The sequence below is a fragment of the Lolium rigidum genome, chromosome 7 (assembly GCF_022539505.1).
Source record: "Lolium rigidum isolate FL_2022 chromosome 7, APGP_CSIRO_Lrig_0.1, whole genome shotgun sequence".
NCBI classification, from domain to species: domain Eukaryota; kingdom Viridiplantae; phylum Streptophyta; class Magnoliopsida; order Poales; family Poaceae; genus Lolium; species Lolium rigidum.
This window is the reverse complement of record NC_061514.1, coordinates 67,254,156-67,268,659: the sequence shown is the minus strand read 5'-3', so window position 1 is coordinate 67,268,659 and position 14,504 is coordinate 67,254,156. Positions and strand designations below refer to the sequence as shown.

At 48.8% G+C, this 14,504-nt stretch overlaps 1 protein-coding gene across 1 annotated transcript; it reads right to left on the bottom strand.

Annotated features, from left to right (window-relative positions):
- Positions 1 to 10,434: 10,434 nt before the first annotated feature.
- On the bottom strand, positions 10,435 to 13,487 carry LOC124675805 (branched-chain amino acid aminotransferase 2, chloroplastic-like). Its single transcript, XM_047211883.1, has 9 exons — positions 13,399 to 13,487; positions 12,900 to 13,077; positions 12,587 to 12,763; positions 12,379 to 12,510; positions 12,191 to 12,289; positions 11,740 to 11,856; positions 11,343 to 11,438; positions 11,120 to 11,232; positions 10,435 to 10,778 (listed from the first exon to the last, which is right to left on the bottom strand). Exons 1-9 carry the CDS (start codon positions 13,413 to 13,415, stop codon positions 10,661 to 10,663), a joined length of 1,047 nt encoding a protein of 348 aa, XP_047067839.1. The 5' UTR covers positions 13,416 to 13,487; the 3' UTR covers positions 10,435 to 10,660.
- Between the last annotated feature and the right edge of the window lie 1,017 nt (positions 13,488 to 14,504).

The following is a 14,504-nucleotide window of genomic DNA, read 5'->3' as shown; positions in this document are numbered from 1 at the left end:
GGTTGTTGAGGGTAATCTCATATGCTCCACTTGTTAGGTTGGCCTTTGATCATTGATTCACGTCGTTGTGATCTAGCCGTAAGGTGAAAATGTGTCATGTGGTAGTGCACTGATGTTGGTCGAGTTGGTTCTAACAAGCCTACGGTTGCCCATATTTTGTTCTCTTATCTTCATATGAGTAGTATACACCATGTGTTGCTAGTGGGTTTTGGTGTCTCTTTGGAAATTATCAATATTTTGCCACTTGTTATTCGCCCCTCGACTTTCTAAACATCCGTTGAGTTATTTTGAACGAAGTTTCCATGAACACAAGAAATAAACAGAAATGGTGGAAATTTGTATAAGCATGAAAAATTGCTTGTGTAAAGTATTGGTTATGCATGCTCTCATGGTTATGGTTTCTTTTGGGTGCGTCAAGTATGATTTGGCATGTTTACGACCAACCCCTCTCCTCCGAGAACTGAGTAGCACGGAGTCTCAAACCATATCGCTTCCTTTTCTACATCAGAAAAAAGAACCACTAAATAAGGCCCCGTGACACAATTTCTTTTGTGTTTTCTCGCGTCAATCTAAGTCTTAACACAAAGCTTTATAACTAATCTATAGGCGACATTGAATTCAACTATTAAACTATAGCCTAAATTCCTGAATAATGGAAACATTCACTATCCCATTTAAGTGGGAAGTGACCTCAACTTGCAAATAACACTTACTTGCAAATAACACTTCTACGGGAAAGAATTGAGCCTAGCTCACTAGTTTAGTGAAGTAGATGTAAACCTAACCACTCAGGCTCAAGCCTTCATAGACGCAGATTTAGATTCTTATTATTTCAAAAAAACAAATCGATGTAGGAGCTTCCCCTACCGCATTCCTTTTAAAACAAAACACTTCTACGGGACAAAGCATCAATAAAAAAGTTGGATGCTCATTACCCCTTTTGCAATATATCAAATGCAACTCAGCTTCAAAGAAAAATGTCGATTTTTATCTCACATCGTTATCGTGATAAACATATTTGTATCATATGAGTATGTATGATTATATTAATGCATTTTGGGTACATGATAATTAACCGATAAATGTTTTTAAAATAGATATGGATCATTTAAATGCAGGTACTTCATAATATTAGAGCTATGATTTTTAGCAAATCGTCCCAAGCAATGAAGTACAAATACTTGTCTATCGGACAAGACATATCTGGAGTACAACAAAGTTAAAAAAAACTGATCATGTGGGTCTTAAGATTGACGAAATCATCACAGGTGTCTCGCTATCGACGGGAACGTTATCTCCCACTGAAAAAATATTCTCTCTGCTGTCCTTTATACCACTACTTCTTGACCATCCAACCACATGTTGGTTGTTTACAACAAAATAAATGATGATTCCTACACTCAGTGTACACAATTGCCACAACTGTCCCAGTTTATGAAAATTCGCATACTGTATTACTTAGCATAATAGTTAGTTTATGACCAAATCTCTCAGAGTTTTTGCAACTAACATCTCTCTGACTTCTCAGTATACACGGTTATCTTGGGGCAGTTTTTTTTTTTTTGCCGGGATATTGGTTTCTTTGCAAAGCAAGCTGGTTACTGCTCTTTTGAATCCGTATACTGTAGGCGTGTATCACCGCAGGGACACTGAAAATGTCCAGATTTTTAATTTTAGGTGAATGGAAACAATCTGAAGGTTGCATCCACAATTTTCCTCAAGGCACAACAGCAGCAACTGTCATCATCCAATTCTTAATTTCCAAGATGTGACAAACGACCTAGAATAAGATTCGCCAGGAATTAGTTGTGTTAGGATGAAATAGCAAATAAACGACGACCCTAAACTATTCGTCCCGTGTATCACCCGTTTCTTTTCCTCCTTTTCCATTTGAAACATTATATGAGCATGTCATGCATTTCGTGGACCTCTGACCTCTCCAACTAGGCAACCACGCACCCCAGAAAGTTTCTCTACGTTGGTCTTCGTACCTGGGGAAACAGTGGGCACGTATTATACACGTATACAGAGAGACCTGGTTTGGATAATCACTATACCATCTGTATTAACCATGGAAAGTCAGGAGGCGTACGTGCAGGCGTGGAGAGCGACGCGGGCTCAGCCTGTCTGACGGCGGTCGATCGGATGTACTGTAGAAGAAGCGTTGGCGGAGGAGTCATTGTCGTGCGTGTCGGCCGGTGGGTTTCGCGTCTCGCGACGAGGGTCGAGCGCTCTGGTCCTCGGGTCGCTCCCCGCGAGCGACTCCAGGACCCCCAAACCCTAACCTCCCCCGACCCCCTTCCTCCACCGTCCCCCACCGCCGCCGCCGGCGCAGGCCGCCGGGCAAAGCCCGCGCGGTGCCGGCGGCGGCGGCCTTGCCCTTACCCGCACGCGTGGTGGGGAGGCGCGGGGGCTCCCTCGTCCGGCGGCGGTGCACTTTGGTGGTCTAAGGTTCCGGCGGCGGCGCTCCTCAGGTGGCGCGGCTCCGGGTGGTTCGACGGCGGCGGCGCGGCCACTTGGCAGCGGGCGGCGCGGAGGCCAGCGGCGGCGCCTCCTGGCCCGGATCCGGGCCCTTCGGGCTCCATCCGGGCTTGGACGGGCCAGATCCGGGGCGTCCGCTCCCGGCGGCCGATGGGGCTGCTCCGGCCGAGGACGGTTAGGACGGCGGCGCGCGGATTGCAGCGCGGCCACGGGAGCTTCACGAGCACTGGCGGGCTCGGCCGGGCCGAAGGGGCCTGGTATGCTCCTGTAGCTGCGTCCGGTCTGTCGCCGCAGGTTGGCGGTGGAGGTGGTGCCCTCCCGCGTGGCTGCTGTCCAGACCCTCCTAGGCTCGGGATGTCTCCTCCCGGTTTCGTTGGCCGTCGTCTTTGGGCCACGGGGTGACGGCAATGGTGATTGCAAGATCGTGGTGGCGCGCGTTGGTGGACGGCAAGATTGGCGGAGCGCGATGGAGTGTCCGGGTCGTGGTTCTTTGGGGGACGGGAGAAATCCCTGTCGGATGGTCGACACCGACGCTGTGACGCTCGCGGGCGCCGCCTTCCTTCTTGAGGGGCGTCGGGGTTCCACTAGTAGGAAAAGGCTCATCAGTGGCGCACCAAAAATCGATTCTGTGGCGCATGGGCGGTGCGCCACAGAATTCTCGCCACAAAAATAAGGTTTACGTAGGCGCACCGGCCCATGCGCCACGAAAGTCTTATTTCGTGGCGCACCGGCGGTGGTGCGCCACAGAAACTTATTTCTGTGGCGCACCGACGGTGGTGCGCCACAGAATTTTTTTTTGAAATTCAAAAAAAAATGGCGGCCAGATCTAGATCTAGATCTGGGGCCGCCGATTTTTTTTTTTAATTTCGTTGGAAGGTAGCCGGAGGTGGGTGGGTGGGTGAAGGAGAAGGACGGCCGGAGGAGGAGGAGGAGGAGGAGGAGGTGGTGGTGGTGGTGGTGGTGGTGGTGGTGGTGGTGATGGAGGTGGTGGTGGAGGTGGTGGTGGAGGAATAGGAGGTGGTGGTGGAGGAAGAAGAGGTGATGGAGGAAGAGGAGGAGGTGGCCGCCGGAGTAGGTCGCCGGAGTAGTAGTAGTAGTAGGAGGAGGAGGAGGAGGAGGAGGAGGAGGAGGAGGAGGAGGAGGAGAAGGTCGTCGTCGCCGGAGTAGGAGGAGGCCGACCCCGGAGGAGGTGGTCGCCGGAGTAGGAGGCCGGCCCCGGAGGAGGTGGTGGTGGTGGTGGTGGTGGTGGTGGAGGAGGAGGAGGAGGAGGAGGAGGAGGAGGAGGAGGCCGGCCGGAGGAGGAGGAGGTGGTGGTGGTGGTGGAGGAGGAGGAGGAGGAGGAGGAGGAGGAGGAGGAGTGGAGGAGTGGATGAGAAGTGAGGAGAAGTTTGCATAAGAGGAGAAGTGGAGGAGGTGTGGAGGAGAAGTGGAGGAGAAGTGGTGGAGGGCGGCAGGATGGGCACTAGGTGCGCCACAGAATTGTTTTGGACGTTAATTCTGTGGCGCATGGGCACTAGGTGCGCCACAGAATTTTTTTCTTTTTTTTTTGTATTTTGCAGCAAAAAAACTTTAACTGGCCGTAACTTTTTACTCTTTTCGAATTTGGAGATTCTAAAAATTGTCCAACCGGGCAAGCCCAGGTGAATTCGGATGTAGAATTTTCGTGGGATCATTTTGATATATTATGCGTTTTTTTTCGAGTTCGTATGCAACCAGAAATCCAGTTTGATGATTTTCTCACGCAATTTTGCAAAAAAGTCAAAATTCATGTTTGTTAATTTTTAGTGGTGCTAGATGACATAATACATGGGCAACTCGAAGGATTTTATTTTTTGAAATTTCTATCTATTTCTTTTATTTTTTATAGAGGTAAAAAAGGCGATCCAGGGGGGTGGAGTTGCGTGGGGAGCCAAAAGAACTTCCGTGGCGCATGGATCTCATGTGCGCCACGAAATGTGTAGTTTACGTGGCGCACCATCCCTCGTGCGCCACAGAAGGTCTTCATTCAGTGGCGTACGAGGAATTTGCGCCACTGAATGTCTTATTTCTGTGGCGCACGTGGTCCTGTGCGCCACAGAAATAGTGAAACCAATGGTTGGGGCTGACCCCACCTCATTTCTGTGGCGCATGGATTGTTGGTGCGCCACAAAATTAAGCTATTTCTGTGGCGCACCGTGCCTGGTGCGCCACAAAACAAATTTCTGTGGCGCATTTTTTTTGGTGCGCCACAGAAATAAGGATCGCCTATAAGGGTTTTCCTACTAGTGTTCCCCCTACCCACAACCCTCCCGCATATCGGGGGAAACCCTAGGATTTGTCCGGGCAGCAGCGTCGTCATCGTCGCATCCCTTCTTGAAGGTGCTGCTTTGGTATGCGGCGCTTCGGAGGGCCAAGATCGTGGTGGGAATTCTCCGGAGGGCGCAGCGGTTGCGGTTCATCATTGTTTTCGTCGATCCGGCTTTGTCGACGTTGTTTTCCTCTTTTCTTCTTCTTATGTTTTCTTTTGGGCTTTGATGTGCTGTTTGCCCCAGCGGTGATCTCTATCTTGTATCGGTGTTCTTTATATTAATATAGCGGGGCGAAAGCCTGTTTCGAGGAGGAGGTTTCGCGTCTCGCCATTCATTGGCGAGAGAACGAGCAACGACCATGTATGATGCATGTGTATACGTTGGACAGCCCGTATTCTGTTCCGGCGACATCTCAACCTATTCCTATCCGCTGCTCCATCGAATTGCCCTTTTCCCTCCCAGTTTTCAAATAAATAAACGTACGTGGTCAGCGACGCGTCATGCACCATATATACGATGTGTCTGTGTTGCTGTTGATGATGATGCCACGGGTGTGATTGCTCAGTCCGTGATGTAGTTCGGTTCAGGGGATGCATCAGGTGCGTACCTGAATGATTAAAAAAAAGGGTTTGTTACCCGCAAAAAAAAAGGGTTTGCTAATTCTCACTCGACTCAGAATTAGCTTAGTTGTTAGTTGACTTCTAAAATATGAGATTGCATTGTAAGTTGTGCTAGCATGAGTTGCAACCGAAATTTTTGCAGTTGTAAATGGGGGCGGCCAAACTCGCGGCTACTTCTAAGGCCCTCATGAGCTGGAATGATAAGTTCATTGGCAATGTTAAGCGACAAATCTTACTTGCCAACGAGCTTATCTTACGTTTGGACGTGGCGATGGAGACGAGGCCCCTTTCCACGGGCGAGCGGGGTTTGAGGAAGTTGCTCAAACGGAAGCTGTTGGGCTTGGCATCCCTGGAGCGCACCATAGCCAGGCAGAGATCGAGGATCACGTGGCTCAAGGAAGGTGACGCTTGTACGCGCTTTTTCCACCTTCACGCAAACCATCGGCGCCGAAAGAACTTCATTCCCCACCTGCGGGTCGACGGGGTCTTGGTAGCCGACCAAGATGACAAGGCCCGAGTTGTTGACGACTTCTATGAGCAGCTGTTGGGCTCTGTTCCTGAGCGTGGTTTCTCCCTCGACCTTGACTTCCTCGGTGTGCGGACACATGACTTGTCGGACCTGGAGGCGCCGTTCTCTGAGGAGGAGGTGTGGTCGGTGATCAAGTCTCAGGAGCCTGACAAAGCCCCTGGACCGGATGGCTTCACCGGTAGATTCTACACCGTGTGCCTGGCATATCATCAAACATGATGTCTTGGAGGCCTTCGAGACCTTGTGGAGGGGGATTCCCGCGGTCTCCGGATGGCAAATCGAGGCTTTGATCTCCCTCCTCCCTAAGCATGCGGACGCGGTTGAGGTGCGGGACTTCCGACCCATTAGCCTCATCCATAGCGTGGCCAAGTTGGTGGCTAAGGTGCTCTCCTCCCGCCTGGCGCCGAAGATGCCACAGATTGTGGGCCCGCATCAGAGTGCCTTCATCAGGGGGCGTTTCCTTCATGATAACTTCCAGTTGGTGCAATGCACAGCTAAGCGTTTGCATGCCACCAAGACCCCGGCCGTTATGTTCAAGCTCGACATCACCAAGGCCTTTGACACGGTCGACTGGGCCTTTCTTCTCGAGGTCCTTGCCAAGCTCGGTTTTGGCCCACGTTGGATTGCGATGGTTTGTGGTCTTCTTGGTACGGCATCCACGAGGGTGTTGGTCAATGGAGTGGCGGGTTGCCTGATCTCCAACAGGCGTGGGCTGAGGCAAGGGGACCCTCTCTCCCCTTTGCTCTTTGATACTGTCATGGACGTGCTACACCTCCTATTTGAGAGGGCTGCGGCCGATGGGCTGCTTGCGCACCTGGCGAGTCGGGGTCTCCGGCATCGTACATCTATGTACGCGGATGACGTGGTCACCTTCCTCAAGCCGGATCGGCTGGATCTCCTCACTTGCGCGGCCATTGTGGAGGACTTTGGTGAGGCGTCTGGCCTACGCACCAACCTCGCCAAGTGTTCTGTCCATCCCATCAGGTGTTCCCCTCAGCAGATCGACCTTGCTCATGACATCCTGCGTTGTGAGGTGGCGACATGGCCATGTAAGTACTTGGGGCTGCCCCTGGGACTCCGTAAACCCACTGCGGCCCAGCTGCAGCCCGTGGTGGACAGTGCGGCCAACAGGCTTCAGCCCTGGTGCGCCAAGCTGATGACGCGTGGGGGGCGGACCATCTTGGTCCAGACGACCCTCTCAGCTATCCCGGTGCATTCTATGATGTCCCTTGACATCCCGCCTAAGACCTTGCAGGCGTTGACGAAGATCTGTCGAGGTTTCATGTGGAAGGCCAGGCTTGATGTGAGAGGTGGGCACTGCCTGGTGGCTTGGGAGCAGGTCGCATCCCCCAAGGCGCTGGGGGGGCTGGGTCTCCCTAATCTGCGCCTCCTCAACCTTGCCCTACGCTCCCGTTGGGTGTGGCTGCAAAGGGTCGACTCGACCAAAGCCTGGGCGGAATTTAACCTGCAGATTCCGCGTTTGGCTAGAGCCCTCTTCGAGTCCGCTACAGTGGTCATCTTGGGCGATGGAGAGCGTGCGCTCTTCTGGAAGGATAGATGGCTCAATGGGGCGCGGGTCGCAGACCTCGCGCCAAACCTCCTAGCCTTGGTGGCAAGCCGCAAGGTCAGTACTCGCACAGTTAAGGAAGGCCTTGACGGTGAATGGTTGCGCGACTGTGGCCCAGACTTGGGGCATGCCGCGGTGGCGGAGTTCTTCCTCCTCTGGCATGTTGTGGGCGCAGCACGGCTGGTGCCTGAGCGCTCGGATGAGTTTGTGTGGCGTTGGTCTGTCGATGGGAAATTCTCGGTCAGCTCGGCCTATCGGGCCTTCTTTGCGGGCAGGGTTGGGGCGCCGACCGCCTCGCAGATCTGGCGCTCACGTGCCCCTTACTCCTGCAAGTTCTTCGCGTGGCTCGTCTCAAGGAACAGATGTTGGACAGCCGATAGGCTGCAGCGTCGTGGTCTTCCCGCCCCGGCCTCTTGCCCCCTTTGCAATCAGGAGCCAGAGACGATTCAGCACACTGCTTCGGGATGCGTCGTGGCTCGGGAAGTCCGGACACTGGGCTTTGAGCCGTTGGGGTAAGCTTGGTTGGCTACCCGCGGTCGACGAGGACCTGGTCTCCTGGTGGACCTCTAGACCTGGACAAGGGGCCTCGCAGCGAGACTTGTGGACTTCGTTGATCCTCGGTTTTCGGTCCATCCGGACACACAGGAATGATGTCGTCTTCAATTCAGCGACGCCGGCGGTCCTGGCGATCAAGACGAAGATCAGGGAGGAGTACGAAAGGTGGCGTCTAGCTGGGCTCTTTCGTAGTGATAGCTTTGGCTTCCCGGAGCCGGTGGAGTTGTGGTGGCAATTAGGAGAGTAGGCTTTGGGTCGGGGAGCTGCCACCCCATGTTGGCAGCATGAACTTGCCGCTTGCGGCATCGCCGGGCTTCTTTGCCCCTTCTTCTATATATTAATACACCTTCCAGGGTGTATTCTCGAAAAAAACGGAGGAAAAGAATGTCCATGTTATTGGATTGTCTTGTGATTTGCTAAATAGGAGTTACAATAAGGGTTACAAGTCTTACAACTACACAACATAGGTTTTAATTAAAATTCAATGACATCCCCTGACTTGGGAATTAGTTTAATTCTCTGCAACTGAAAATCAAATTAGAAAAAAAAGTGAATAGTCCTTGGTCGATCAGGAATCCAGTTGCAATCTACTTGAAACTCCCAGTTAGTATAAATCAAGAGGCAAACCAAACGGCCACAAACAATTTTCTCGGCTCCAATCCACATGTCATTGAAAAAAAAAATTAGTTGCAACCCACTCACAACACATATAACGTACTACCTCCATTCCAAAAGTTTAAGGCTTAAATTATTTTTAGAAAGTCAAATTATGTCAAATTTGACTAAGCTTTACAAAAAATCATTAACATGTAGAATACAAAATTAATATCATTAAATAGACAATGAAACATATTTTCGATAGTATCTATAAAATATTATATTTGTTGATAGATTATTCTAAAAGTTTGGTAAAAAATTACTTGGTTTGATTTTTCAAAAAAAATTATAAACCTTAAGCTTTGAAATAGAGGTAGTAGTATGTGTCAATGCAAATTTAATGGTTATAGAGTCGATAGAGCTCTCAACTAATTCTGGACAATGAATCCCATTTTCTCACACGCTCCACGCATTGGTGTGCCTCGAGTAGAATAGGAGTATAGGACTACTACCTCAAGTCGTTTGTTGTTCCCTTTCGCTAACCGCATAAATGAAACAAAGCACGCAGCCTCGGCGATTCCGACTGCGGTCTGCTTGCCGCTTGGTGGGCGATCGATTCGGCGACGTCGCCCCAATTGGCCTTGTCAAGAAAAGAAAAAGGTGATTTGATACATCATTCGTCAATCAGTCGCATAACAACCCGGGGTTTTGTTACTACTACCCAGTTTCGAGGCCAACGCCTCACCAGACATCCAGATTCTGTCCCCATGCATCTGCCAGAGCGTTGCACGAAGAAGAGCCGGTTGTTACGGTGTTAGCGTCGTGGCAGTCCGAATCCACATCCCACTCATGCATGCAACTGCCGGTCTATTTTCCACGATTTAAGTCAGAACACCAGACTTTGATACTTTGTCTTGTGTGGTCTGATGTATGCCTGCGAGCAGCTTTGAGAGCACTTAATTATAGCTAGTTGCAGCAATCAGAATATAAAAAGAAGTTGTTATGACTTATAAAAACCCTGGGAGAGCAGGGCATAGCTCCTTTCTGGAAAGAGTTAATAAGATCGATATGTCACATGTGTAGCTGCATCCATTGTAGCAAATTTAAGGTTTTCAGATCAGAAACAGTGATCTCGAAGGGACGGCATGCTCGGACAATTTATTTCCTCTATTTATAATTTGAAATCGTTGTTGCAATATATGTTTTTTTTGGGCTATATTGTAAACGGTTGTAATGTAACTACACCTTGATCGGCTCCAAGTTGATACTGTGTGGATTTTAGCGGGATCGCTGGAATCTGCATCCAAGTTGATACTGTGTGGATTTTGGTGAGATGGAATCCGCATGGTATCTGCCTATGACTTAAAAAAAATGGGAAAGCCTAGCTCTTTTGAGAAAAGTTTAATTAGATGGATATGTCACATGTCTACTGCATTCTCTGTGCATTCTCTGTAGCAAATTTAAGGTTTTCAGATCAGAAACAGTGATCTGTGGACGGCATGGCAAGGAGACCAGACGAGACGAACACCGGATGTAAATGAGATGCAGCGAGGCATTATTTGGCATTCATTCATGCTTTCGTGGCTTCGGACTGTTGACCACCTGACAGATGTATAATTACTAATTAGGCACTGTGCTAAAACGCACCCCAGGTCCAGACGAGCCAATAGCCTGGCCTGAACACATATCAGACATAGAGGGAACAGGTGACAAGTAATGGACGGGGTTGGTGCAAGAAATATATGTGTCATGGCATTGTAATCAAGGTAAAACATATTTACTGTGGCAGGCTGGCAGCATGGTCAATCCCACGATTGGGAAGAAACGATAGCAGTTTCTTTATCTTCAGACTCAGACCCACCCGTTATTCTATGTTTGTGTATCTGCTCTCTGCACAAGGCTTTATTCTATTCTGCACACTGCGAAATTCCTGGTGAGAAAGTTTTGGTGATTTGCATTAGTTTGCTGCTGGATAAAATATAGAGGACTGTCTGGCGCCGAGTTCAGCGAGATGATAAAGCTGCTAACTCAGTTGCACGCTCCATCCCATACTGTCCTCTGCGAGGCCCTTCTGAATAGCTGTAAGCGCCGAATATAGTTGCTGGGACACAGCTCCGACCTTGCCGTTCCCATACTCCACTCTGCAAATGGCAATGGGGTCGATCAGAGTTGATTGTTTGCAGTAAAGAGAGAGCAATTATTAGATAACATGGAGGAGCCCATTATTTTTTTACCAATGTTGGCAATTGCAGATTTTGTCTGAATAACATTACTGTATTTGTAGATTTCATAAACCCACAGCCACCATGTAATGGCCACTGCTACGCATTTGACTCATATTTCGACAACCAATATGCCAGAAATGTTTAGTTTCATTAGCTTTCACTCCTACCTGTCCTGTCCTGATTCGGCAGTTCATTTCTCAAACACCAAAATAGCACAAGTAGCAGAGAAAACATTACTTGAAGGTCATTGTGTTTACCTTCTTCCACGGTACACAATGCAGCCAACAGGTGATAGTACAACAGCAGTCCCCGTGCAAAAGACTTCATCAGCATCAAGTAACTCATCTATCTCAATAAGGCGTTCTTCAACCTGAAAACAAAAGGCCATGTACGATCATTAAAAGGGAAAGATCATGTTAGAATCTTGTATTGTTGCTCCATAGGTAGCGAGCAGAAGATGAACATCCCAGTTCAAACTACCTGAAATCCAAGCTTTCCAGCTATTTCAATTATACTTTTTCTTGTGATTCCAGGCAGAATTGTTCCCGTCAACAGGGGAGTAATAATAACATTATCCTGTCAGAACAATGCAATGGTGACTTTCCAGCAAAAACATAGAAAAAATATTAATGCCAGAGAATAGGATATGTACAGTTTGGAGCAGTCAAATAACCAATAAACTATCCTAGCTACTAATCAGGTTATGATATTCTGCATCTGAGCCTTGTTCAGTTCTTTCAGTAGACTCCAGAAATGCTCTCAATATCAAATCAAAGAAACCATCAAACATTGGTACCAATGCTCAAATTTCGTTACTGGTATTTACCTAGACACACTTGGAAAGGAAGTCAAACGGAACAAAGTCCACCATGCATACCTTCACCATGAATATATTACAGGAAGAAACTTCTTCCACAAACTTTTTGTGCACCGGATCCAAGTAAAGAACATCCGAATGACCTTTGTCCTTGGCTCTTTTCTGAGCACTAACAACCTGCATATAAGCACCCAACAGATGCGCAAAGCATCAGGAACCGCATGAATGTATGTCAATGTTGTTCCTGATCTTGTCAAACCAGAGATAAAGATGTGCATTTAAGTACACCAAATGTTGTGGAGGAAGGGAACACTACGTAGACTCCCATGCAAAATCAGTGTTGAGATGCATTTAGCACTTTAGCGGCACAACAGTAGCATGAAAGTTTAGGGCAATTGCAAAAATATTGGAACTGGACTCTCATTCAAAGAAATTGCGAGTAAAGATGTACATAAGGTAGTCTGGGACCAGATGAATAAAATCACATTTATTAAACAGAAAGGTGTGTTACCGTAGCATAATTTCCAATGGTCTTGATATCACCAGTTCCACCAGGTGCAGCGCGGTGATATTGTTCCTCAGTCAATAAGCTAATGGGAGATAGGCCATCCTAAAAATAAGCAGTAAGACATTAACATCTTACAGGTGTAACCATATAGAGTGGATACACAGAAACGAGAAGAATCAAAATTAACTGACCTTAAAATAGTGACCAACGGGGCAAACATACACGACAAACGTGTACTGCGGGGCAGGTGCGACACCTAGGATTGCCCCACTTCCAATCAGCAGCGGTCTGATGTATAAAGAACCTTTGCCAGTTGGAGGTACCTGCAATGGAACGCATAAGCCATGACAAAGCAGAGATGCATCAGGTGTGACTGCTCAAGAAGAGATATGTCCTTACCCAACGCTTGTTTGCCAATACAGTTTGCTTGACACCTGATAGGAACTGCTCAACACTTGGTGCAGGCATGCATAGCCGATCTGCACCTATCCTCATCCGCAATGCATTTTCCTCTGGGCGAAAAAGAAGAACCGAACCATCCTCTTTTCTATGTGCTCTAAGACCTTCGAGCAATCCCTGCAAGTTTTACAGGCATGTTTAAGCATATACCCAACAAAATATAACCTACATACTGAAAAGCTACAGGATAATTTATAAAACACTGTTCAGAAACCAGCATAACCTTCAAGGCAGAGCAGGAAGCTAAACAGACCTGGCCATAATTTAACACCCCGGCAGCTGGGCTCAGCTCGATTGGCCCATACGGAACCAATTCACCGTTGGTGAACACCCCGTCTGACGAACAACTCATTATGTACATAAAGTCCGTCGGCACCGGCTGAAACCCAAGAGTGTCCCAGTTGAAGTCGACTAGGTCCGCGGTTCCTGTGCTGGAACACACACCTCAAACAATAATTCAGCAAAACAGGAAAATGCTCATAATGGGATAGCCAGAGGGGAGCCAAGTTTAGCAGCTACTAAATGCAAATGCATGGAGATACAGTGATAGTATAGTACTACACCTATTCTCTTCTTCATTTATCTCTTTCGTAGCTAGTAAGTAATACATGACCAAAGATTAATTTTATTATTGCTCCCTTGCTTGCATGCAGTTCAATGTTTCACTATGTTGTTATTCTTACAAGTAACATCAGGCGGGGCCTAGTGTGGTATCCTTGAACGAGAACAGAATGTCACTGAAGTTGTCATACTTGTATGCTGCCGCCATCAGGGTTGAACACGGGCTCCTTGCGGCAGCGCCTCGTCTGGAGACGGAGATAGAGCTGCCCGCCAATCGTTTCTGAATCTGCTGCAGACAGCACCAATCAGTTCGCTTGACCGGCCGTCGTGGCTACAGAGTCAGACGAAAACTCGCGTGAAGTTGCTACTTACGGGGAGGGAGGAAGATCGCCGATGAAGCGTGGGGGATACCACCGTGCCGCGAGTGGAAGAGGAAGCGGGGGACGCAGGGGGCCGGAGGCGGAGCTCCATTTTTATGTTGCGGCGGGGCGGGGAGCAGGGGAGCGGTAGGAGGGGTAGGTGGGTTGACTACTTGGCCCGGTGGGGGAGATCGGGAGAAGGAGTCGCTGGCGGCGGCTGGTGAAAGCAAGAACGGCGAACTTGCCGGCGGCTCGTTGGCATTGGTTCGCCGGCTGGCGTGGTCTCCCGAGTGGAAGGTGGAATGGTGACAGCTGCGTGGGATCGAGGCGTGGAGAGGCGCAACACGAGGCACCGGCGGCGGCCGCTTTTTTTTTTGGCCGAGTCTCCGAGGAGAGCAGACGCAGAGAAATGGGCTGAATCGATTGGATCATGATTGATGGGTCTGTGCTTTATGGGCCGGCTGCCCCCGTCTTACGTTGCCTTGGGCTTAGCATTTTCTGCTCGGAGATGGGGCACACTGGTGGGCTGGTTTCATCTCGTGTCTTTTTTTTTTTTGACAAACTGCAGGCAGCCGGTTTTGGAGAACACCAGAGTGTCCCCCTCTCCACTTGCTGCCGTTCGCCTATTTGGGGGTTGCGATCTGATTTTTGAAGTTAAGTTGTAAATTTTGAAACTTAATAGGCAGTCCATCAATACTTTTTTATGTAGATGACTAGATCACAAATGAACATTTTTAAGGTTCAAATTTCACAAACACATACTTGCCTTAGCGATGGATGAGGTGGAAGTCCTCGTGCAGGTGATAGTGAGTCAATACCTTTCCAATCACAATATAACTACATCAAGGATCTGCCCTAAGTTCTTTGCACGTTTTTCTTAGCGATGGATAAGGTGGCGAAGGACATACAAGGATGTATTCTTTGGTGTATGCTCTTTG

Coding starts and splice junctions, on each gene's coding strand:
- LOC124675805 (XM_047211883.1), bottom strand. Junction 12,290..12,378: donor CCGTTGGTCACTATTTTAAG/GTCAGTTAATTT, acceptor GCTTATTTTTAG/GATGGCCTATCTCCCATTAG. Junction 10,779..11,119: donor ATTGTGTACCGTGGAAGAAG/GTAAACACAATG, acceptor TGCCATTTGCAG/AGTGGAGTATGGGAACGGCA.